The sequence below is a fragment of the Notolabrus celidotus genome, unplaced genomic scaffold, assembly GCF_009762535.1.
Source record: "Notolabrus celidotus isolate fNotCel1 unplaced genomic scaffold, fNotCel1.pri scaffold_361_arrow_ctg1, whole genome shotgun sequence".
NCBI classification, from domain to species: Eukaryota; Metazoa; Chordata; class Actinopteri; order Labriformes; family Labridae; genus Notolabrus; species Notolabrus celidotus.
Window position 1 is genome coordinate 1 of NW_023260186.1, and position 26,328 is coordinate 26,328.

At 41.8% G+C, this 26,328-nt stretch overlaps 1 protein-coding gene across 1 annotated transcript; it reads right to left on the bottom strand.

Moving 5' to 3' along the window:
• Positions 1-25,932, bottom strand: LOC117809701 (sodium- and chloride-dependent taurine transporter-like). Its single transcript, XM_034679169.1, has 13 exons — positions 25,924-25,932; positions 24,476-24,697; positions 24,093-24,238; positions 22,415-22,547; positions 17,503-17,637; positions 14,710-14,813; positions 14,491-14,615; positions 9,232-9,344; positions 6,074-6,211; positions 3,590-3,692; positions 3,341-3,441; positions 2,205-2,375; positions 1-1,455 (listed from the first exon to the last, which is right to left on the bottom strand). The coding sequence occupies exons 1-13, from the start codon at positions 25,930-25,932 to the stop codon at positions 1,297-1,299; spliced, it is 1,659 nt and encodes a 552-aa protein (XP_034535060.1). The 3' UTR covers positions 1-1,296.
• Positions 25,933-26,328: the final 396 nt, after the last annotated feature.

The window sequence follows — 26,328 nt, forward strand, 5'->3', positions numbered from 1 at the left end:
CAGCAAAGCAAAGATGCCAAAGAAACTTAGATGAAGCTGCTTCCTGAAACTCTATCAAGGCTTGATTTGACCTTTGCAATTAAATTCCATCCTGGGCTGATCAGAGGGAAGAAGGCGAGGATGGAATACCAGACTACTTTGGTTGATTTGTTGAAACCAATCAGATGTAAATACCTGGGTTTTTGGGACACTTGAGTCCACTTTCCACATCTTAAAGTGGGTCCATTTGGTCAAATTTGATCGTAAAATAGTCCTAAGAGTAGCCGAAAAATGGGACTCCACTTTCCTGATGTCTGTTATGCCGATGATACGCCGCTCTATGTATCCGAAGGTAGATTCAAACCATCAGCAAAGCAAAGACGCCAAAGAAATCTAGATGAAGCTGCGTCCTGAAACTCTCTAAAGGCTTGATTTGACCAAGAAGACTGTCTCCAAGGAAAGTCCTCAGCTTGTCATCTTGCAGACAAACCAAGCAAAGCAAGCTGTTAAACTTTTGACGAATCTGTAACATGATGGAGTAACTTCTGCATTATTTTGATCCATTTTTTTAACAACTAAATTAGAGGAAAGTGGATGTATTTCATGTGTAAATGCCGATCACTGATCTGTGCTTCTGGGAACGAATGTAGACGCCACTGATCGCCAAATATCTCCAGAAACAGGAATGCAAACACAAGAAGAGTGAAATATTCCTTGTGCTTTTGGTCTGAGCTTACCCGACACATGGAATGAGTTAAACATGCTTTTACTTGTTTTTACTGGCGAGCACAGAGCCGCAGATTCAGCCAAATTGAACAAACGTATTCCAAGAACAGCCTCTTTCGAGGAAGCCTTCTCTGTGGCTACAAAAGTCTGTTTGATTCCTGAACTCACTGAAAAGACTCGTCCTTCTTCTGGAACAGCAGCTGGTTTTATGGTAAATTAGCTGGTTGAATTGGCAGAGATCAACCAGACCGGAGACTGGAGATCATTTGTCTTGAAACGAGACATTGGTTGGATGTGTAGTCACGGAAGAACTACAAACAGGGGGAGGGGGAGGGGGGAGGCAAGACAGCTTGTGAGTAATCCAGAAACAGATTTGAAATGTGATTGCTACCCTCATGAGAAAACCACCAAGAGCGAACTACTTCCAAAGTATTCCTAAAAGATTTGAACGGGAACTTTTTTTTTTTTTTCCTTAAAACCCTTTTCAGTCCACCAGACAGACAGAGAGACAGAAAGCTAGCTAGCTTTAGCATTTCAGAGGACAGGAGAGGAGGGGAGAGCGATCTCATGGAGAGCCTCCGCCTCACTCCTTTACATCATGGTTTCTACGATGGTATGGGTGGGGGCTTTCATCAGCAGACCCTTGTTCCCGTTGGGGTCCAGAGGGCAGGACAGCTCCTTGAGGCCGCGATGGTCTGCGGGACGGGAGCTGGCCCCGCCGCGAACAGGGGCTGCCACCGCCTTGATCCTCTGCAGAGAGAAAATAGGACAGAGGAAGGGAAGGAGAGAAGGTTAGAGGAAGGAAGGAGAGGACAGATGGAAATAGGGGAAATGAAAAAAGGACATAACACTAGTTAGCAAAATTGGACTCAAACATATCCTAAAAAAATTGCATTTGATAACATGATTCAAATAATCAGAGCATCAGATAAACATGTTGAGTATTGCTGTAATGGGTGCTTTAATATGGGAGTCAATGGGGATTCCTGTACTCTTGGCGCCACCCTCTAGTGGACATTTGGGGAACTGCAGTTTTTTGTACTTCGGCATTTATTTTAAGAAACCTGCCATTTTTCATAACTTTAACCACGCTTTAATTATTGCTGCATCCAAAATTCGTAAATGTGATGTGTTTCTGAACAAGGAGGGGGGACGGGGTTTAAGGGGATGAATTAGTCTCCAAGCAGAGCCTTTGTTCTCGGTCTCAGCAGATGTGTGTCTAACATGAGTCTGGTCCTGCTGGAGGTTTCTGCCTGTTAAAGGAAGTTTGTCCTCGCCACTGTAACTTGCTAAATGCTGCAAAGTGGGGAACTGACACACTGGGATCCTTAAAATATGTTTTAAGTAAAAAAAACTTCAAATCAACTGGCCCTTCTTTAAAATTTCACTTTAAGGAACCGCCATGTAAGCCAAGAGAAAGGACCAGATGTCTTATTTTAAAGAAGGGGGTCACCAGTCAAACACCAAGCTACACAATTCAACAGCGACCAGAAACTCACCTCAATGAGCGGCCCGTCAGATCGGATGATCTTGATCACGACCACCATGGGGATGCAGATCATGGAGGCCAAGGCCAGAGTCCAACCGATGCCGATGGCCCAGTCAGGATACTCGTAGATCTTGTTGTACGTCAATGGCTTGTATTTGACCAAGGAGAAGATAAAGCAGCCCTATGGAGGAAGAGGAGGAGAGTTATTATTCAGTAATCAAACAATAGAACGTGTGACAGTGATTCAAGGGGGTTATAGTATTTGGCCTTAATTTGAGCTCAAGTTTCAGGAAGTATTAGGAAAACGTCTTCAACGTCCCGGGGCTTTCAGGGGGCGGGGCCTGCAATGCTGAACGTGTCTGATTGGTAGATTAACCTCAGTGTTTTTATTCCTCTCTCCGTCCACAATAACATCACACACATCTGTGATTGACTTGATTTCTCTTTCTTTCGTTAGTTTTTATTTGTTCTATCTTTTTTGTATGTCTTCTCTCAGCCCACCGTGAATGCGTCTCTCCTCCCGGTGTTCCGCTTTTAAAAGTGACCCTGTAAACTGGAGACCTTCAGCTGAACGTGTCAGTGTTTGTGGAGTTTACACAGCTGTTGAAACACATAACCGCACGCCCAAAATTTTCACTTTTTTTCATGTTTTTCTGCTTTTGGAGCACAATTTCAAATTTGAGGAAAATTAATTTTGTCAAATTTGTCTTCAATTTTTTTTTCCAATTTTTTTTGTCAATTTTTTTTGTCAATTTTTTTTTTAATCAAATTATTTTAAATCAATTTTTTTTCAAAAGCCATTCAGTCATTGTTTTTTCCATCTGTGATGAATTATAGCACCTTTTAAAACAGCGCCAGCTGAGTCTCTTCATGCTAACAGGCTAACTGTTGTGTTGCTCATAATGATACCTGCCTGTCCGTCTGCTTCTATGGTGTCATCTGTGATGAATGGCATTCCTCTTTGTTTTACTGCCCTCTACTGGTCTGGTGGTGTAGTGCATTTACTTTTTTTCCTCCATACGTCACTGGCCTGATTTACACAATCTACCCGGGACTTCAGCCCGCGGTCGAAACGCAGACAACAATGGGGGACCAGGAACCTTTAAAGTAGTTCAGGGGGCTAATAGACCCCGGTTGATGTCTTACCATGCACAGTAAAGGAGTGATAACAGTCCAGCTCCATTTCATCCAAGGATTTGGTCTGTAGCCCATCATGTCCTCAAGAGCATCATAGAAATTATCAGCGCCTGCAAACACGTCAAAATATCTCAGGATTATTTTTAAAGACCTCACAAAGAAAGATCAGCAGCATTTATCTCCTATGAATTAAAATGGTGAGGGAGTTCTATTCAAGATTTATAATATTTAGCATGTTTTGGAAAGGACAGTACTCACCATAAACCCAGGCAACAGCTATACATTCAAAGAATGCCACCCACAGAAGGCACACACCGCTAGCTGCATAGAAATCAAACAGCTGGAAAACATACATGCCACCCTGCAGAGACACAGATGGACACACAGCTTTAAAATCAGCTCTTTGAAAAGAGAAGTGTAAACAAAGTCAGGAAGATAAAAACAGGTAGAAGAAAAAACACTGTGTGAAAACTCTTCAAACGATCATGGGAATCCTCAACTCGAACCAGGCCACTGCAGCCATAAAAAGACGATGCCATGGGAAACACAGAGGGTGAGGAAGGGTGAGAGTGAGGGAGGCAGGAAATAGACGGTGAGAAGGTTGTGTGAGAACAGGACGGAGGCTGGGGGAGGGGACTGGAGGAAGGAAAGAGGGATGATGGAGGGTAACGCACGATCATCCCAGAGAAAGAAGCAGCTCAGAGAGAGAGAGTTTAAGGGGATGAATTAGTCCCAAAGCAGAACCCAGCCATCGGTCTCGGTCTCAGCAGATGTGTGTCTAACATGAGTCTGGTCCTGCTGGAGGTTTCTGCCTGTTAAAGGAAGTTTGTCCTTGTCACTGTAACTAGCTAAATGCTGCAAAGTAGGGAACTGACACACTGGGATCCTGTCTTTCCCTCTCTCTCCTCTCTCTGCCTGTCTCTCACTTTAACTCTTCCTGTCACATTAAAGTTACTAACCATAGACCTTTCTGGAGTCCCTGAGCTCCCTTGTCTCATAGGTTCCTCTGGATCTCTGCTGTAGATTCCTTTTTTGGGGGTCTGTTATTCATCCTTTCTTTCTTTCTTTACTTTTTTCTATTTTTTCTTTTTTTATTCCTTCTTTCTCTCTCTCTTTCATTCCTTTTTCCTTTCATTCCTTCCTTCTTTCTTTCCTTTCCTTCCTTCCTTCCATCCATCCTTCCTTCTTCCTTTCTTTCCTTCATTTTTCCTTTCATTCCTGTCTTCTTTCTTTCTTTCTTTTTTCTTTCTTTCTTTCTTTCTTTCTTTGTTTCTTTCTTTGTTTCTTTCTTTCTTTCTTTCTTTGTTTCTTTGTTTCTTTCTTCCTTTCATTCCGTCTTTCTTTTCTTTTCTGTGCTTCCTTTCATTCGTTTTTGCTTTCATTCCTTCCTTCTTTCCTTCCTTCCTTCCATCCTTCCTTCTTCTTTCTTTCCTCCCTTCATTTTCCTTTCATTCCTGTCTTCTCTCTTTCTATCTTTGTTCTCTTTCTTTCTTTGTTTCTTTCTTTGTTTCTTTCTTTGTTTCTTTCTTTGTTTCTTTCTTTGTTTCTTTCTTTGTTTCTTTCTTTCTTTCTTTCTTTCTTTCCTTCCTTCCTTCTTTCCTTCCTTCTTTCATTCCTTCCTTCTTTCCTTCCTTCCTTCCATCCTTCCTTCCATCCATCCTTCCTTCTTCCTTTCTTTCCTTCATTTTTCCTTTCATTCCTGTCTTCTTTCTTTCTATCTTTGTTCTCTTTCTATCTTTGTTCTCTTTCTATCTTTGTTCTCTTTCTTTGTTTCTTTCTTTGTTTCTTTCTTTCCTTCCTTCTTTCCTTCCTTCCTTCATTCATTCCTTCTTTATTTCTTTTCTTTTCTGTGCTTCCTTTCATTCCTTCCTTCTGTCCTTCTCTGTTTTATTCCTTTTTGCTTCCTTTCTTTCTCTCTTTGTTCTTTCCATGTTTCTTCATCCTTTATATCTCCTTTTCTTATCCCCTCCTTTCCTTCTGTCATTCCTTCACCATTTATTCTCCTCTTTTTCTTTCTTCTGGTCTCCCTCTCTTCTCTCTTTTCTTAGACCTTTCTGGAGTCCCTGAGCTCCCTTGTCTCGTAGGTTCCTCTGGATCTCTGCTGCTGTGGACGTGGTCCAGACTCCAGCTGCTACAACTACTACTATCCGTCTCCCCACTATCATCTCTCTCTCTCTCTCTCTTCATCTCCCTCTATCCCTCTCTCCAACACGGTCTCAGCAGATGTGTGTCTAACATGAGTCTGGTCCTGCTGGAGGTTTCTGCCTGTTAAAGGAAGTTTGTCCTTGCCACTGTAACTTGCTAAATGCTGCAAAGTGCTCTGCTCATGGTGGATTAAGATGAGATCAGACTGAGTCCTGTCTGGAAGATGGGACTGGATCTGATCCTGAGATAAAGAGTTTGAAAGAAGAGAGACAGGAAGCGATGAAGAAGAGGAGTAAAGACTGATGAGTGACGAGGGAAAACAGACCGAAATAGAAGAAGAGGAGGAGGAGGAAGATGTGGAAAAGCTAAGTCAGGTCTACTGTATCTAATAATACCCGAGGAGGGAGAGGAAGTTCTCATGACTTGACTGTATAAATAACCTCCTGCTTCTCCCCGGGGTCTGACGCTAATATCTGTCACATCACTGCTGTTGTTCAGAGCTCGGGGACACAGTCTGAAATCAGGTCAGCGGGCGCTCTCTTCCTCTTTTAATTCTCCACTAGTTTCCGGTGGCGTTGGTGTTGTTGTTTTTTTTACCTTGGTAACCATGGTGAGTCCAAGCAGGTAGCTGATGCAGCAGATGATAGCGATGAAGACCTCTCTGCGGTAACCCTTCCTTAGGAAGGACGGATACAGATCCACCAGTGATGTGATCTGCCCTTCCACCTCCACAAACTGCAGAGGAGCAGAAACACAGGAGGCTGTTAGAGAAATCAACACTTCACTTACAGTCTTTCAGTGCAGACGCTGCAGGAGCCGTAACGTGCACCATGCATGCAACTTACTGCTATCTATATCTATATCACAGATTTCTAAAAGTCCACTTCTGAGTGATGTGACTTCCTCAGAGCAGGTTTAGTGAGCCTGTTTTGTTTTCAGGATTCTTGCGTGGCACGTGAGGGTCAGCGCTCGTGTTAATGACCACACGTGCAGACTGTAGCCCAGGATTATTTGTAGACTTGGTAGAGGTGAGAAATACTTTTCTCCCCTACTTTCTCCCCCGTCAGACAAAGACCATAAAGCCCCTGAAGTATCCAACACTTCACCAGGGTTTTTTTTCTTTTCACGCCTGGCACTGCGCTCGTCTGTATTTTTCCACTGGACTTACAAAGTGTTCAAAACAGACACCGGCGAGCTTACAGAGAGCTTTCCTCCTGAGCAGCTGCTCCACTTCTAATGAGATTAAGTCAAATAGAAACTGTTTCTTCCACTTCAGCTGTGATTTACTTTAGAAAAATGGAGCAAAACACTTCACCTGGTGTGAATACATGACATGAGAGCAGATCAAATCTGAATCCAGAAGGTTAGAAGACTCGAGGGAAGTTCTTTAAAGGGGTTTTTGCAACCGGTGGACTCAGGGTCTAAATTTAGTTCAGGGGTAGATAATCTCCCCCCTAAGAAGCCCCTGCTAGGGGGGAAGTACCTTTCAAAAGTCCCAGGACTTTCAGGGTGCGGGGCCTGCAATGCTGAACATGTCTGATTGGTAGATTAACCTCAGTGTTTTTATTCCTCCCTCCATCCACAATAACATCAAACACATTGGATTTTTTCACACTTTTTTTTTTTTTTACAGGCTCCGGGTCAACCTTTTTATACATTTTTTTGTCACTTTTTTTTTGTCAAATTTTTTGTCCATTTTTTTTTTTTCAAAAATTAATTTCTCAAAAAATTTAATTTTCAATATTATTTGTTTAAAAAATAAATATTTCAAAGAATTTTTTTTTTCAAAAAATTATTTTAATTTTTTTTTTTTTTCTAAAAAATATGTTTTTCCGAATATTTTTTTTCAAATTTTTGTCAACATTTTTTTTTTTTCAAATATTTATTTTTCAATTTTTTTTCAAAATTTTCCAAAAAACATTCACAGTCATTGTTTTTTCCATCTGTGATTCTCTTGATTTCTCTTTCATTAGTTTTTATTTGTTCTATCTTTTTTGTATGTGTGTGTACTTTTCAAAAGAAGAAGCTGTGATTCTCTTGATTTAGCAGCTTGTAACAGTAGTCTTCTCTCAGCCCACCGTGAATGCGTCTCTCCTCCCGGTGTTCCGGTTTTAAAAGTGACCCTGTAAACTGGAGCCCTTCAGCTGAACGTGTCAGTGTTTGTGGAGTTTACACAGCTGTTGAAACACAGAACCGCACGCACAAAATTTTCACTTTTTTTCATGTTTTTCTGCTTTTGGAGCACAATTTCAAATTTGAGGATTTCTTTTTTTTTGACAGGCTCCGGGTCAACCTTTTTATCAATTTTTTTGTCCATTTTTATTTTTTCAAAAATTCTTTTTTCAAAAATTTTAGTTTTCAATATTATTTGTTTCAAAAATAAATTTTTCAAAGAATTTTTTTTTTTTTTTTCCCAAAAATTTTTTTTTCAATTTTTTTTTCCCGAATATTTTTTTTTCAATTTTTTGTCAACATTTTTTTTTTCAAATATATATATTTTTTTTTCAAATGTTTTTGTCAATTTTTTTTCAAAATTTTCCAAAAAACATTCACAGTCATTGTTTTTTCCATCTGTGATTCTCTTGATTTCTCTTTCTTTCATTAGTTTTTATTTGTTCTATCTTTTTTGTATGTGTGTGTACTTTTCAAAAGAAGAAGCTGTGATTCTCTTGATTTAGCAGCTTGTAACAGTAGTCTTCTCTCAGCCCGCCGTGAATGCGTCTCTCCTCCCGGTGTTCCGGTTTTCAAAGTGACCCTGTAAACTGGAGCCCTTCAGCTGAACGTGTCAGTGTTTGTGGAGTTTACACAGCTGTTGAAACACAGAGGGAGTTCCTGGGAATGCAAACTAGTTTAGTTTTTATTAAGATTTCAAAATATCCTCATCAGATATTTAATGATGGTCTAAAGACGTTTATGAGGGATGCATCCGGCTGAGAGTCTCCAGTTAACAGGGTCGCTGTTTAAACCAAAACACCGGCCCATCTCTGCCACAGCTTTTTGAGTTCAAAAGGATTTTAAAGCCGTGTTGAAACGTCTTTGCTACTCGCGCTTATCTCCTCTCACGTGTTGATTCAGTGAATCCATCTGTGATGAAATATAGCACCATCTAAAACAGACCAGCTGAGTCTCTTCATGCTAACAGGCTAACTGTTGTGTTGCTCATAATGATACCTGCCTGTCCGTCTGCTTCTATGGTGTCATCTGTGATGAATGGCATGCCTCTTTGTTTTACTGCCCTCTACTGGTCTGGTGGTGTAGTGCATTTACTTTTTTCCAGCCCACGGTTGAAACGCAGACAACAATGGGGGCACAGGAACCTTTTAGTTCAGGGTAAAGTAGTTCTGGGGGCTAAAAGACCCCGGATCCCTTGGTCCAAATGCACCTTCAGACATTTCAGCCCTCCTTCAGAGCTGCAAATGTCTTCAAGAACCTCCACCAGGTCCGGTAGCTTTTTGCATTATTTTCATTCTGCACCACATTAAGGGAACTTTAATCTCTGAACTAAGTCACATGTTGGTTATATACTGGACGCAGCTTTCTGTATTCATGTTAATGAGCCTCGTGTTTCTTGAATCGCCGAAAGTGCACACCCAATCGAAAGCAGCTCTGCAGGAGGCTCCTTCAAGCTTCAGTCACCAGCATGCACTGAACCGTTTCCCCTTTTAAAACTGCCATTTCACCGTCTCCTGCGTCCTGCATCACCACCCCCACCCCCTCTCTCTGACGTCTCACCGCTGTAGAAATCTCCTGCTCACCTGACTGTCGAGGCCAAGCAGCAGCAGCATAATGAAGAAGAGAATTGCCCAGACTGTAGGGAAAGGCATCATGGTTACAGCCTTGGGGTAGGCAATGAACGCCAGGCCTGGACCTGCAGAGGAGGGGGAGGCAGGGGGGGAGAGCAAACAGAGGGGGTGGGGGGGAGCGACATTAGTATCATGATGAGCCTCATCTGATCTGCATCCCTGTGGGAGGAAACGGCCCCAAACTGTGGGGATACAGAACCAGATGTGCACGAGTGATAAAAGCTGTGCTACCGTGCTAAAAATAGACGCCTGTGTGAGTGTGTGTGAGTGTGTGAGTGTGTGTTATTTAGCTGTTGTGTAAAAGATCTAATGTTTCCTCTACACATCTCTACTTACCTGATGAGTTATAAACATTATGAAACATGACTAACTGTGTGCATTTAACTCGTTTCACACAGTTTACAGGAAGTCTTTAAACTGAAGGAAACAGAACAACTGAGCATGAACCAAACTGAGGACCACGTAGGCCGTGATATAACATGTATATGTGTAGAGTATAGTGTGTTAAGATACCCAAAAATCTACAAACATCAACTCCAGAGAAGTCAAGACACTGGGAAAAGTGTTGATATAACAGAATCTGGTGGTTTGCAAATCCCTTAAAGTCGACATTTAACAGGAAGTAGTGCAGAGACGAGATATCAAAGGTTAGGACTTAATGATTCAGAGAGTCTGGAGACATCTCTGTACAAAAAACAGACATGACTCTGTAATGGAAGTCACTGCATTAAAAAAACAGACATGACTCTGCAGTGGAAGTCACTGCATTAAACACAGAGATGACTCTGTAGTGGAAGTCACTGCATTAAATACAGACATGACTCTGTAGTGGAAGTCACTGCATTAAATACAGACATGACTCTGTAGTGGAAGTCACTGCATTAAATACAGACATGACTCTGTAGTGGAAGTCACTGCATTAATAACAGACATGACTCTGTAGTGGAAGTCACTGCATTAATAACAGACATGACTCTGTAGTGGAAGTCACTGCATTAAATACAGACATGACTCTGTAGTGGAAGTCACTGCATGACTCTGTAGTGGAAGTCACTGCATGACTCTGTAGTGGAAGTCACTGCATTAAATACAGACATGACTCTGTAGTGGAAGTCACTGCATTGAATACAGATATGACTCTGTAGTGGAAGTCACTGCATAACTGTAGTGGAAGTTACTGCATTAAAAACAGAGATGACTGTAGCGGAAGTCACTGCATTACATACAGACATGACTCTGTAGTGGAAGTCACTGCATGACTCTGTAGTGGAAGTCACTGCATGACTCTGTAGTGGAAGTCACTGCATGACTCTGTAGTGGAAGTCACTGCATTAAACACAGACATGACTCTGTAGTGGAAGTCACTGCATTAAACACAGACATGACTATGTAGTGGAAGTCACTGCATTAAACACAGACATGACTCTGTAGTGGAAGTCACTGCATGACTCTGTAGTGGAAGTCACTGCATGACTCTGTAGTGGAAGTCACTGCATTAAAAACAGATATGACTCTGTATTGGAAGTCACTGCATTAAAAACAGACATGACTCTGTATTAGAAGTCACTGCATTAAAAACAGACATGACTCTGTAGTGGAAGTCACTGCATTAAAAACAGACATGACTCTGTAGTGGAAGTCACTGCATTAAACAGACATGACTGCAGTGGAAGTCACTGCATTAAAAACAGACATGACTCTGCAGTGGAAGTCACTGCATGACTGTAGTGGAAGTCACTGCATTAAAAACAGACATGACTCTGTAGTGGAAGTCACTGCATTAAACACAGACATGACTCTGTAGTGGAAGGCACTGCATGACTGTAGTGGAAGTCACTGCATTTAAACAGACATGACTCTGTAGTGGAAGTCACTGCATTAAAAATAGACATGACTCTGCAGTGGAAGTCACTGCATTAAAAACAGACATGACTCTGTAGTGGAAGTCACTGCATTAAATATAGACATGACTCTGTAGTGGAAGTCACTGCATTAAAAACAGATGTGACTCTGTAGAGGAAGTCACTGCATTAAAACAGACATGACTCTGCAGTGGAAGGCACTGCATTAAAAACAGATGTGACTCTGTAGTGGAAGTCACTGCATTAAAGACAGACGTGACTCTGTAGTGGAAGTCACTGCATTAAAAACAGACATGACTCTGTAGTGGAAGTCACTGCATTAATAACAGACATGACTCTGCAGTGGAAGTCACTGCATTATAAACAGACATGACTCTGTAGTGGAAGTCACTGCATTAATAACAGACATGACTCTGCAGTGGAAGTCACTGCATTAAACACAGACATGACTCTGTAGTGGAAGTCACTGCATTAAAAACAGACATGACTGCAGTGGAAGTCACTGCATTAAACACAGACATGACTCTGTAGTGGAAGTCACTGCATTAAAAACAGACATGACTGCAGTGGAAGTCACTGCATTAAACACAGACATGACTCTGTAGTGGAAGTCACTGCATTAAAAACACTAACATGACTCTGTAGTGGAAGTCACTGCATTAAACACAGATATGACTCTGTAGTGGAAGTCACTGCATTAAACATAGACATGACTCTGTAGTGGAAGTCACTGCATTAAACACAGACATGACTCTGTAGTGGAAGTCACTGCATTAAATACAGATATGACTCTGTAGTGGAAGTCACTGCATTAAACATAGACATGACTCTGTAGTGGAAGTCACTGCATTAAACACAGACATGACTCTGTAGTGGAAGTCACTGCATTAAAAACAGACATGACTCTGTGGTGGAAGTCACTGCATTAAAATCAGACATGACTCTGCAGTGGAAGTCACTGCATTAAAAACAGACGTGACTCTGTAGAGGAAGTCACTGCATCAATATCTAAATGCCGTCCTGACATGTCGATGTCCTGACCTTTATTGAAATGTGTTGTATTTGATATTTTGTCATTGCACTATGTTAAATTAAACGTGGTGTTAATGTGATTTGCAAACCATCAGAATTAGTATTCATCAACATTTTACACAGCGTCCAGACTTTTTAGGAATTGTGTTCGTAAACAAAAGTAAACAATTAAAGGAATAATGCAACATTTCGCCTTTCAAGCTTGAAAGAAAATCTCCAGAGAGCTAACAAGCTAACAGTAATCGGCTACATCACTCCGGTCATTTTGCATCCCTTGCTGATTTAAGCGTGATCCTTTTGAAGAGGAATGCAAAATGGCCGTTACAAAACAGCAGCAGATGCAATCTGGATCATCAAATAAAAAAAAAAGTAGCGTCTTGTTTAAAAAGGTTCTTAATTGACATTGATGCTACATTGGGAACAAAAAGAGGTCAAGAAACAAAGAAGCATCACAGCTGATATCAAAGATGTGTAAATATGTTCATTTTTTTTTGCAAATCATGACAAGGCATCCAACCAAACACCGCGTTGACTCCAAGATAGTGACAACTTCCATTCCTTTCAAACTGACAGCTAGCAGAGCGTTAAACAGTGATCTTTACTCCTCATCCTGTGCTTACTGGGTTTTAGGGGTTGAAGACTTTGGAGGTACAAAGGTTTTTAGAATTGCTCTCAGAGATTGTTGCAATAAAACAAGATGTAATGGCTGCAAATGAACCCTTCAGGTCAAGACGTCATCTGCAGAAGTGCCTGTGTTTGCCAGCTAACGGCACAGCTTGACATTTCTAAGTGTCTCGCGACATTTCCTTAGGTAATAAAGAACAATGGGAGCCTCGGAGCGTGCACTTATACTAGAAGTACTCTGATAGAGTGCATTTGCCCTCCAGGATTACACTGCAGCCACTGCAGCCTGCTCCTGGCTGCAGGCTGAAGCAATCCACCGGAGCAATCCCAAAACGTTCGCACCATTTAGATCCACATTTAACAAAAGACAAGATCCTGGTTTTAAAAACACTAGATCTATCTGGTTACCAAACCAAGCTTTAAAAACTGCACTTTGAGTTGATGAATTCTTCGTTCTTTGAGCACATTTGTGCCTTAAGAGGAAGTCTGAAGTAGTGCTGATTCTGGGGCTGTGAAAAACCAGTCAGCATAATATCTCTTAAAGATAACAAGTTCATCCGTCTGGTGCATCAGAATCAAGCCGTTACAGTTAAAGCTGACTTACTTGTGATGTTCTTTAAGGTTTGATAATTTCATTAAAAAGGGGCGGATAGCCTTGAACACTCATTGTCTGATGCTGTCTCTCTCTCTCTCTCTAGGCTCACAGCATGTGGACAGAGCAGGGCTGCCATGCTCTCTCTGGTCTCTTTAAGTACACTTCTTTGCATCAACCTACCCACAAAACACAGCACTGATATTAATGTGGCACTGGGTGCAAACTCTAAACTGCAGGATCGTCATATACTTGTATCCTTTGGGCTTGGCAGCATAAACAGCGAGCTAAGATGAATTTGCTTTTTGCAACGCTGCATCATCTGGGGGGGAGAAATGAAGGTTTTTACACAAGCTTAACACTAAAACATAACATCGGTCTGATAAGAGAAGCAGGTCTCTTAGCGTTCCAGGTCTGTCAGGGTTGTCAAATGAGATGTCTTCAGACTGTAACAGAAGTCAAATCCAGAGAAGAGGAGACTTTCTTAAACAAGCTCCTAAAAAAAAAGCATGAGCGTGTGAGCGTGAGTCAGTCATCTTTTACCTCATCGGGAGCATCAAATCAAAATCTTTGCATGCTGGAGCACTTTCATTGTGAGAGATATTCTGGATGAGGTTGCAGTACTCCAGGGAAGCCTACTATAAAAATGCTGAAAGCCAATATCTCAGACTGGAACCACAAGAATGCTGAAGTCGGTCTGCCGTTTGATTAAAGCTAAAGGAGCCTCTCAAAACCAACAGACCTATGGCGTGTTCGAGCTAAAACCACTGGCACAAGATGCGCTGTGTCTAAACATTCCTGGTAGCCAACTTTCCTCTACCTGCTCTCCTCATGTCAAGCTCTAGCAGCTTCTCACATTCTGCGTTTGTCAAGGTGTGTTTGATTGCGGAAACTTCCATATTGCGATGCCGTCATTTGAAATCAATCAAGGGATCCATTTCGTGTGATTCAATCAGATGCATTGGTTAATTCGCTTTTTCGCTTTCGTTGCTGTTTTTCTTTATAAAAACTGTTTGTTGTTGTTGTTGTTGTTGTTTTTTTTTTAAGTTAACCAGGAAGCAGCGCCCACCATCACTGCCGCCCCTTACAGGACCCTCGTACCTGACTCTGCCACATCAGCAATGTCCACCCCTTGCTCTTGTGCCATGAAGCCCAGGACGGAAAATATTGCGAAGCCAGACACAAAACTGGTACCACTGTTGAGGGCTCCCAGCAGCAAACAGTCCCTATGTCACACATATGTCATGAGGAGGATTTGTTAATGAACACACAAGGATCCCTTCACTACAGCTAACCCCCTCACTGAAAACTGACGCTCACCTGTAGCAGTTGTATTTGTACTTGTTGTAGCTCCCCAAGGACGTCATGGCGCCCAAACAGATGGCGTAGGAGAAGAAGATCTGGGTGCCGGCGTCGATCCAGACCTGCCGAGTCGGGTGAGAGAATGGGGACAGAGAGGCTGAGGCCTGCTGGTGACTGGGAGAAGCAATTTTGCAGAGAAGCTACGGGGAGTCACTGCATTAAAAACAGACATGACTCTGTAGTGGAAGTCACTGCATTAAACAGACATGACTCTGTAGTGGAAGTCACTGCATGACTCTGTAGTGGAAGTCACTGCATTAAACACAGACATGACTCTGTAGTGGAAGTCACTGCATTAAACACAGACATGACTGTAGTGGAAGTCACTGCATTAAAAACAGACATGACTCTGTAGTGGAAGTCACTGCATTAAACAGACATGACTCTGTAGTGGAAGTCACTGCATTAAAAACAGACATGACTGTAGTGGAAGTCACTGCATTAAAAACAGACATGACTCTGTAGTGGAAGTCACTGCATTAAAAACAGACATGACTCTGTAGTGGAAGTCACTGCATTAAAAACAGACATGACTGTAGTGGAAGTCACTGCATTAAAAACAGACATGACTCTGTAGTGGAAGTCACTGCATTAAAAACAGACATGACTCTGTAGTGGAAGTCACTGCATTAAACAGACATGACTCTGTAGTGGAAGTCACTGCATTAAAAACAGACATGACTGTAGTGGAAGTCACTGCATTAAAAACAGACATGACTCTGTAGTGGAAGTCACTGCATTAAACACAGACATGACTGTAGTGGAAGTCACTGCATTAAAAACAGACATGACTCTGTAGTGGAAGTCACTGCATTAAACACAGACATGACTGTAGTGGAAGTCACTGCATTAAAAACAGACATGACTCTGTAGTGGAAGTCACTGCATGACTCTGTAGTGGAAGTCACTGCATTAAACACAGACATGACTCTGTAGTGGAAGTCACTGCATGACTCTGTAGTGGAAGTCACTGCATTAATAACAGACATGACTCTGTAGTGGAAGTCACTGCATTAAACAGACATGACTCTGTAGTGGAAGTCACTGCATTAAACAGACATGACTCTGTAGTGGAAGTCACTGCATTAAAAACAGACATGACTCTGTAGTGGAAGTCACTGCAATAAAAACAGAGATGACTCTGTAGTGGAAGTCACTGCATTAAAAACAGACATGACATGACATGGGAGAAGCAATTTTGCAGAGAAGCTACGGGGAATTGGGAGTCATGGGGGGGGGTGAAAGTCTGCAGAATCCAGCAGGGATGGATTTGGCAACACGTCTCTCTCTGAGCGACACAGAGAGGCTAATGTACGCTTTTATAACCAGCAGGCTGGACGAGTGTGACGCTCTCCTTTCTGGTCCTCCAAAGAAAACAATGAACAAATCAGGAGTTTTAATGAAGACCAGAAGGAGAGCACACAGTACGCCTGTTTTAAAGTCTTTACATTGGCTCCCTGTTGCTTTTTGTGTTGATTTTACTAGTTTTTGAGGCGCTGCATGGCCTCACACCAGACTACATCTCAGCTTTTAGCGTCTGAACCAGGAAGGCCTCTCAGATCCTCCAGCTCCTCTCTTTTAGCCGTTCCTCAGAGCAGAGCAGAAACATACAGTGACGCTGCTTTCAGCCAGGACGCTCCTAAACTATGGAACAGCCTGCTGGAGGATCTGAGAGGAGCTGACAGAGATATTGAGACTTTTAAACTTAACTAAAAACATATTTATTCAGTCTGGCTTTTATGTAGGGTTTTACTATTTTATTAGATTAGAACTTTTGGTTTGTCCACAATGTGGAAAATTGCCTTTGGCTTCACAGACAAACAGACAATACAACATTTTTAGACAAGAACAGAAAGGGCGCTTGGGATTCTTCCAGGTGATTGCCAGCAGAATTCCTTTAAGAAGCTAGAATAAAATATAGAGCATAAAAATATAAAACATATACATATGCATATATGTATATACATATAGGGGGGGACAGGCGGATGCTACAGTTTGCTATTTATTTGTTTGAGTTTCCTAAAATTTAAATTTAAAAGTTTGGTTTGATTTTGTAATCTAAGAATTTTAATAATTCCATTGCTCTTGGAACAAAAGTTGCTCGTGGCAGTCTAAATACTGCCACTTAGTTTTTACTGAAATAATGTTTTAAATGTTGCTTTACTATTTTAGTAATTTTAACTGTTATCTTATTCTATTTTTATGTATTTTATTCATTTATTTATTTGTATTTATCTACTCACTTTTATTCATTTTTTTAGCCTTAGTTTTATTTTCAACTCTTATCCTTACCCTTTTTAAATCTATTTATTTTAACTATTTATATTCTTAAAATTGATGCTTTACAGGTGACATATCACGCTTTTTTCATCAACATATATTGGTCTAAGAGGTCCCCAAAACATGTCTTTAAAGTTTATGTTTAAAAAAACACTTTGAAATCAGATTCCTGATTTTCTTGTTTTCAGTCTCTGTAAAGCACTTTGGGTTGCGTTTGATTTGTTTGAAAGGTGCTTTATAAATAAGAGCTTGATTGATTGAATCTTGACTTTTGTTGGAAAAACCACCAAATGTGATTGCTCAGATTTAACAGACTTCCCCTCCCAACGATCCGTCCTTTATCCAGAATTAACACACACTCTTCAGAGCATCGCCACCCGATGCATATCTGTTCTTTACCGGGCCAAGCATTTCACTTGATTGCATACAAACGTTTGGGGTGGGACACAAAATGATCCGGGGGGTACCTACGTCTGGGTCCTTCAGGCGAGCGAGATCAGGGTACAGGTAGAACTTGATGCCCTCGGAAGCACCTGGCAGTGTCACGCCACGAATCAACAACACGATGAGCATGATGAAGGGGAACGTTGCGGTGACGTAGACCACCTGAGGAAGAGATCAGGACACAGAAAAAAAACTCAGCTCAATGAGTCAGTCTTATTTCATAACATCTCTGGTGTCACAGCAGGGGGTGGGGGGGGGTCACGTCTGATAAATGTCTTAACTCTGGGAGTTATTACTCGATGATGAGGCGAAAAGACCACAGTCTGTTGCTTTAATCAATAGCTGTGTATCACTGTGTGTTATCTGGAGAGTGGTGACAGCACTTGGCCTTGTAGGAGCAACTTTATTACAAGAGTTACAGCTTGGAGCAACCAAAGCGCATAAATCAGGCCCAACCAATCAATACAGAGTGTTGAGGCTATAAAAAGAGCTGTCTGGGATTGATTGAGCTGCCTCTGGTCTGCGTGCGTGTTGTTGTTGTTGTTGTTGTTGGAGCAGCAACCGAACACGGTCTTAAATATTCTCTTGTTACATTCATGGAGGGCTCCATCCATCGCTCAGCACTGTACAGTACTGAATGAGAAGGCATACATCTCCTCCTCTGGTTTTCTGGGATGTGAAGCTGTTAAACTGCTCAATTATCTGCACGTTGCTTACAGCTGTTTACGAGAGCCACACTAAATCAGTGAGCAGTAGAGGTTCTGTACTGGGCTTCTTATCAAGGTTATTTCACATTACATTTTCATTATATTCCAAATTAATCATCTCAAATGTCTTATTTCAAACAAAGCAGACAGGTTCTGGACTCAAATGTTGCTCTCTGCCCCTGAACTGTAAGGGCCAAATCACCAAACCTGAGGCCTCCACAGAGCAATGTGCGACATGGTGATGGCTGCAAACCGTTTAAAAACACATCCGGCCAGATTGGTCTGCATATTAACACATCTCTTGATTCATAAAGTACACCATAGTAGCAGCTCATCATCTGTTTCTGGTGAGTCTCAGCTTCACTGTAAATAGTAAGTTACACACAGCATGAAAAGTTAAAAATAAACCACTTATCTTGTTCTTTATTTTCAATTAAGGGTCATCTAAAAAACATTCTACATGAAAGAACACTTTCTAACTTTCTAATGACACTTTCCCTCCTTTTTTGAACTGAAATAGCTAGCTAGCATAGCTTTATTTCCAACTTTAAATGGGGATAGAACAAGCAGCAACATTTGGTTCTGAAAAATGAAGTGCAAAACACTGCAGTACCTCAAGCGACCACTAGAGGCTGGCCCCAAAAGTGAAGAATACCCCATTAACACTCATGTTAAAAATAAAGTTAATGGTAAGTTACACACAAGCTTCCCTCTTCCTTACCAAAATAAACCACTTATCTTGTTCTTTACTTGAAATTAAAGGCTGTTTAAAAAACAGTCAACATGAAAGAACACTTTCTAACTTTCTAATGACACTTTCCCTCCTTTTTTGTACTGAAATAGCTAGCTAGCATAGCTTCATTTCCAACTTAAAATGGTGATAAAGCAAGCAACAACATTTGGTTTTAAAAAATGAAGTGCAAAAAACTGCAGTACCACAAGTGACCACTAGAGGCTGGCCCCAAAAGTGAAGAAGACCCCATTAACACTCATGTTAAAAATAAAGTTAATGTTAAGTGACACACAAGCTTCCCTCTTGCTTACCAAAAGAAACCAATTATCTAGGGGTGCTGGTGGCCTAGTGGTCTAAGCGCCCAACGTATAGAGGGTATAGTCCTCGACGCAGAGGTCGCCGGTTCGACTCCCGGCCGGTCGACCAATCACTGCATGTCTTCCCCCCCTCTCTACTCCCCACATTTCCTGTCTCTCTTCAGCTGTCCTGTAATTAAAGGTGAAAAAGCCCCAAAAATATAATCTAAAAAAAAATAAACTACTTGAAATTAAAGGCCGTTTAAAAAACAGTCAACATGAAAGAACACTTTCTAACTTTCTAATGACACTTTCCCTCCTTTTTTGTACTGAAATAGCTAGCTAGCATAGCTTCTTTTCAAAAATAAAATGTGGATAAAGCAAGCAACAACATTTGGTGTTGAAAAATGAAGTGCAAAGAACTGCAGTACCTCAAACGACCACTAGAGGCTGGCCCCAAAAGTGAAGAAGACCCCATTAACACTCATGTTAAAAACAAAGTTAATGTTAAGTTACACACAAGCTTCCCTCTTGCTTACCAAAAAAAACCAATTATCTTGTTCTTTACTTGAAATTGACGTCCGTTTAAAAAACATTCTACATGAAAGAACACTTTCTAACTTTCTAATGACACTTTCCCTCCTTTTTTATACTGAAATAGCTAGCTAGCATAGCTTCATTTCCTACTTTAAATGGGGATAGAACAAGCAGCAACATTCGGTGTTGAAAAATGAAGTGCAAAAAACTGCAGTACCTCAAGTGACCACTAGAGGCTGGCCCCAAAAGTGAAGAAGACCCCATTAACACTCATGTTAAAAATAAAGTAAATAGTAAGTTACACACAGCTTCTCTCTTGCTTACCAAAATAAACCAATTATCTTGTTCTTTACTTGAAATTAACGTCCGTTTAAAAAACATTCTACATGAAAGAACACTTTCTAACTTTCTAATGACACTTTCCCTCCTTTTTTGTACTGAAATAGCTAGCTAGCATAGCTTCATTTCAAAAATAAAATGGGGATAAAGCAAGCAACAACATTTGGTTTTAATAAATGAAGTGTAAAACACTGCAGTACCTCAAACGACCACTAGAGGCTGGCCCCAAAAGTGAAGAAAACCCCATAAACACTCATGTTAAAAATAAAGTAAAGTTACACACAAGCTTCCCTCTAGCTTACCAAAAGACACCAATTATCTAGGGGTGCTGGTGGCCTAGTGGCCTAGTGGTCTAAGCGCCCAACGTATAGAGGGTATAGTCCTCGACGCAGAGGTTGCCGGTTCGACTCCCGGCCGGTCGACCAATCACTGCATGTCTTCCCCCCCCTCTCTACTCCCCACATTTCCTGTCTCTCTTCAGCTGTCCTGGAATTAAAGGTGAAAAAGCCCCAAAAATATAATCTAAAAAAATGAAAATAAACTACTTTAAATTAATGGCCGTTTAAAAAACATTCTACATGAAAGAACACTTTCTAACTTTCTAATGACACTTTCCCTCCTTTTTTGAACTGAAATAGCTAGCTAGCATAGCTTAATTTCCAACTTAAAATGGGGATAGAACAAGCAACAACATTAGGTTTTAAAAAATGAAGTGCAAAACACTGCAGTACCTCAAGCGACCACTAGAGGCTGGCCCCAAGAGTGAAAAAGAACCCATTAACACTCATGTTAAAATTCACATTTTTAAAGCAGAAATAAACATGTTTACAGCTTTCATAAAAAAAAGAAATTAAGGTCCATACAGACTATTCTTTATTTGCAGAACTTGAACTGAGGATGAATTTTTTTGGAAGATATTAAGGTTACAAGTTTTGCACAATTCCTCATGTATGGTCACTTTTAGGCTAACGACCTGCATCAACTCCACTTCATACCTGTTTCTAAGCTGGTTAGGTTGATTAAGCATTTCCAATATGGCGGCAATGATAATCTTCTTTGATTTAAATGCTTATTAATGGAGTTAATAATTTTAATGTTAATTGGGATTTTTTTGGGGGTTCTGACACTTTTGGATAATTAATTATGTCCCGGGTCAAATTGACCCAGGACGTTATTGCTGTTCCTGAGAAACTAACATAACAGGAGGGTTAATGTGTGAGAGACATAGACTGTATAATAAATGGACATAGTCTACGTGACGTCACCCATGTGTTCCTGAAGCCGATCGTCGGCGGGTGCCATATTGGACTTAAGTCGAGCTAGTGTGAGGTAAAGAGGCGGGGCTTTAGCCTCCTCACTAACAGCTACAGTGTTCCCGCCTGTCAATCAAGTCAGCCACGCCCTTATTTGGGCAAAACTCTGAAGTTTAATCTTCAAAAACAACAAGTTATAATAATAATAGAGAAATGAGCTCTTCAGACCTAAACTGTTTTTTGAACCAGGCTGTAAACATGTTTATTTCTGCTGTGAAGATCGTCTCTTTGAATGGGTGTGTATGTGGTTTCAGGTGTTCTGCAGCCAGCCTCTAGTGGACACTCGAGGAACTGCGGGTTTTTTTAACACTTGCCGCTTGGTTAGCTGTGTAGATTTCTGATAGTTGCAAGAACGCCAAGATGATGAGACATTCATGACTTTGTTCTCCTTCAAACTTTACATGCAGAAGAATACTTTTGTTTTAAAGGAAGCATACTAAATCTCCTGAGCCTGTTAAATCCGTGCTTACAGTGGAGATAACATATGATATGATAGACCTGTACTTTATGAGGAAATGCTGCTGCCAAGCACGCTATCTCTGGGAGGAAGTACAACAGAGTGAAACCAGATGCTGCCTCCACGGTATTCTGTTATTTCCTGCCACAGAAATATGTCTTCATCTTTAAATTCACAGAGTCTTACTCCACTCTTAAACTTCAGACCTCAGCTGTGCAGAGTCTATCCTTCACGTACGGCTCGTCTTTCTTTCATTTCAGTTCGATTGGACTTGAATAAAGGATTAAGCAGCATGACATTTGGAGCACATGCACCAGCAGCCTCCTCAGCCCACCCGGTTTGAACATAGCGCCTATTGTTCTCCGGGTCAGACCGCACTGAAAACATCATATGACCATCAGCCTGTCATGGTTTCTGCAGGAATTATGATGCAGCAGAGATAAAGCGATAAAAAAAGATACGGGGAAGTTCAGCCAGTTCAAGAGGAACACAAAAACCGATAGGAACACCCTTGCACAACACAAACAGGGTGGATAACAGTAAACAAACACACTCACCTTGCCAGTGGACTTGACTCCCTTCCAGATGCAGAAGAAGCAGATGACCCAGACAAGCAGTAAGCACACAGCCAGGTCCCATTTAACAGGACCGATGTCCTCGATACCATTGGTGATACCCAGCACATTATGTCTGCAGAAGAAGAAGAACAAGAAGAAGAGGAGAGCTGGGTCAGTGTGTGTTCATCGATCCAGAGACAACCAGCGCTCTGCGGGAGGTTGTTTTGATGTGTAATCACTGATTTCCTGGCTTCACCGCCTGCTAAGTGTACAACATGCTTCTTGGTTTTTAAATCTCTTAATGGTCTTGCCCCTTCTTATTTATCAGATTTGCTTTTATCATGTGAGCCAGTGAGAGGTCTTCAGGTAGTGGACTTTTAATGGTACCAAAAGTAAGAACAAAGATTCACTGTGAGGCAGCTTTTCATCATCATGGCCCACAGGTCTGAGGAACACCCTACCTGAGGATCTAAGGGCTGCACAGTGTCAACATTTTTAAAAGCAACCTCAAGACCAACCTTTAAAAGGTGACATATCATGCAAAATGGACTTTTTAATGGTTCTCTACCTGAAATATGTGTCCCTGTCTACAAACCCCCTGAAAATGAAAATAATCCATTCTGCCCCTGTTCTGATTTCTCCACCTTTCTGTAAATGTGTGCTGAAACCAGCCGTTTCAGACTTCAGTGTTTTTGTTACGTCACAACAATATCCGGTCTGTAACAGGAAGTCAGAGCTCGGAGCTTGTTCAGCCCATAGACTGTATAAAATACAACTCAACCCCTCCTCCGTTTTTCATTCCCTGCACACGTGTGTGCTAACAAGGAGCTTAGGAGGGAGGCATGCTAGTTGTAGGCTGTCTTAATAAACACAAAGGTCGGTTTTACTCCCCACGTCTGCAGATTTGAAGATCTAGTGGATGATTTTTATTTATCATGGATAAGTGCTAGCGCTAGTTAGCATAGCTACATAGCTACATGTTCATAGCTGTAGCTGTAGCTGTGTACCAAGACAAACGTCAACATACTGACAAATAAAACAACAAGAAACACTAAATCTGTGACCAATGGTTCAGAAAGGTCCTGCTGTAGAGATCGGTTTTACTCCCCGCGTCTGCAGATTTGAAGATCTAGTGGATGATTTATCATGCATAAGTGCTAGCGCTAGTTAGCATAGCCACATAGCTACATGTTCGTTGCTGTGTACCAAGACACACGTCGACATACTGATAAATAAAACAACAAGAAACACTAAATCTGTGACCAATCCTTCAGAAAGGTCCTGCTACAGGCGCCTCTCCATCAGGATCAGATTCTGGATCAGATTCAGAGGGTTGAAGTAACGTGATCTCTGAGCAGCCGTGTATATTCAGCCAACATGTAAACATTAGATCAACGTGCTGGACAGCCGAGGCCACACCCACTTCCTGAGGGGGCGTGGTCAGAGAGAAAACAGACTGTTCTGAGGCGGACTGAAGAAGAGGGTTTTTCAGGCAGACCAAAATCTGATTTCAAAGTGTTTTTTTGAACATAAACTTTAAAGACATGTTTTGGGGACCTCTTAGACCAATATATGTTGATGAATAAAGCGTGATATGTCCCCTTTAAGACGTTGCACCTTCTGTAAAGTGTTGCGTGGTTACACAAGCGTGCATGTATGTGTTTCTTATGCAACTCACTCCCAGAACTCAGTGACGGGGGAGGTGAAGTTGGAGGCGTTGGCGGCCAGCCAGAGGGATTTGTTCTTGCGGTGGGTGTCCTCGATGCAGCGGTCGGTGTTCCAGGGCTGATTGCACTTGGCCCAGGGCAGCTCCGGCTGGAAACACTGGAAAGCAGACGGAAGGTAGGGTTACAACGCAGCAGGAATTAGGGTTTGGTGCATGATTGCTCCTGATTGGATGCAATCACTGAGTAAGGACTTTAGGCTAACTGGTCATGGAGCACTGTAGCTTTGTCTCATCCCACATCCATCAAACACCCTGAGGTATCCGTGCACCATGAAGCAGCCTCAGATGAAGTGATGAAGGATGATATTCTAATCCGTTCAGGTCCTCAGACGTACCTGGAACAGGTAGTAGAGGCCCCAAGCCAGGATGACGATGTAGTAGATATTCAGCAGGGACACGATCACAATGGAGGCGTAACCGATACCTGATGGAGGAGAGAGAGAGAGAGAGAGAGAGGGGGGATCAATTAGATGTACTGAAGGTAACGCTGCATGATCAGACTTTACAGGACAGAGGAATGATATCACCTGAACCAGAACATGGATTAATACCCGGCTCTCTTACCGATCTTCCTGCTGTGTAAGATGCTTGATTCTGATTGGTCAAACTCCCTTGACTACAGTTATTAACTTTCACTAACATGAGCAAGGCCAGAGACAAACTGATCACACGTCATGTCAAATCAATCCATGGAGAAGAGTTCAGACACATTTACTGTAGCTTCTGCTTGTTGACACCACAGACTGCAAGGTGAAAGGGGAAACCGTTAGCTTCACAACCATGTGGCTAGTTTCGTTAGCATGCTAAATCAGCAGGCTACAGACGTTTACATATTGGATCCTGTCCATCAACATGATGAAGGAGCGGATCTGATGTAGCGATCTCTCCAAAAGGAACTTAAACCACGAGCGGTGGTGATGATAGCAGCAGGGTTCAAAGTTGTGACGTTAGTTTCTTTTTAAAGGTGTGTGAACCGCAGAGCTCAGAGAAGAAGGAGAGCTGGATGAGGACAGGTTCATGTTCAATCAACAGGCAGAGAAGAATCCATCACCATGGAACGATCACTGACGAGGAATCACTGGGACTATTTTTAAAAACTGTTTATAAATCATTTAAATCAATAAAATCATCTTTAATCAATGTTTTTAACAACGTGGTTGTGTTTTAAGTTAGCCTGGTGATAAGTGGGATGATGTATGGTTAGCAGGTAGTGATGGGAAATAGAATCCTGACAGGGTGAGACAAGACCCCCCCCCGAAATAAAAAAAGACCCCACAAACAGGGTGAACAAATATGTTGAGCCTCAAAATGAGCCTCATAAACCGCTCCCTCTCTCTCTCTTCATCTCCCTCTATCCCTCTCTCTCCAACACGGTCTCAGCAGATGTGTTTCTAACATGAGTCTGGTCCTGCTGGAGGTTTCTGCCTGTTAAAGGACTTGTTTCCTCGCCGCTGTAACTAGCTTAAAGCTGGTGTTGGTAATCAGATTTAGATCCACTTTTTGTCATACTGGTTAAAATGATCTTTATGTCCTGATGGTAATCAATACATGATGTGTTCTTAAAAAAGAGTGAAAAAAAGCTGCTATCTACAGCCGGAGTAAACCTGGGAAAACACTAACTGTTAAGACTTTGGGTCACTTAGTGAGGGGAATGGTTCAGGGTGTTGTTTGTGTTGCACTACACAGCATGTTGTGATGTTGTGCGCATGTGCGGCTCCTGCAGGTAAGCGTCTCGCTGTGATACTTATACGCATGCGCGACCACTGCAGGTTTACACTTTCACCTGAACCATCGTCAGGAGCACACAGCCTGTTGGTAAGTTACAGCGCTGTCTAATAATGTCCAGATATGTGTGTACCGTAGCGTTGCCACGCGGTGTTAGTGTGGGTTACTGCATTACCGGGTTGTATTCTGTATTCTTTAACCTGTAGCGTCCGGCTAACAGGGTTAGCCGGGCTGAGCACTTGTTTGTCACACCGGCAACTGGCAGTGATGACAGCAGATGTCTTGGTACAGTCCACTGCGGTGCCGAGTTATGTTTGGTGATCGGTTCTTTTGTGTTTGATGCTTTTGTGACAACACGTGTGGTTTTGTGAGCACTGTTTACATGCAACCGATCGTAGCGGCAGAGAGCTGCTCTGCGCATGCTCAGTGGTAACTAAGCACACTGGGTAATGTAGTCCACAGC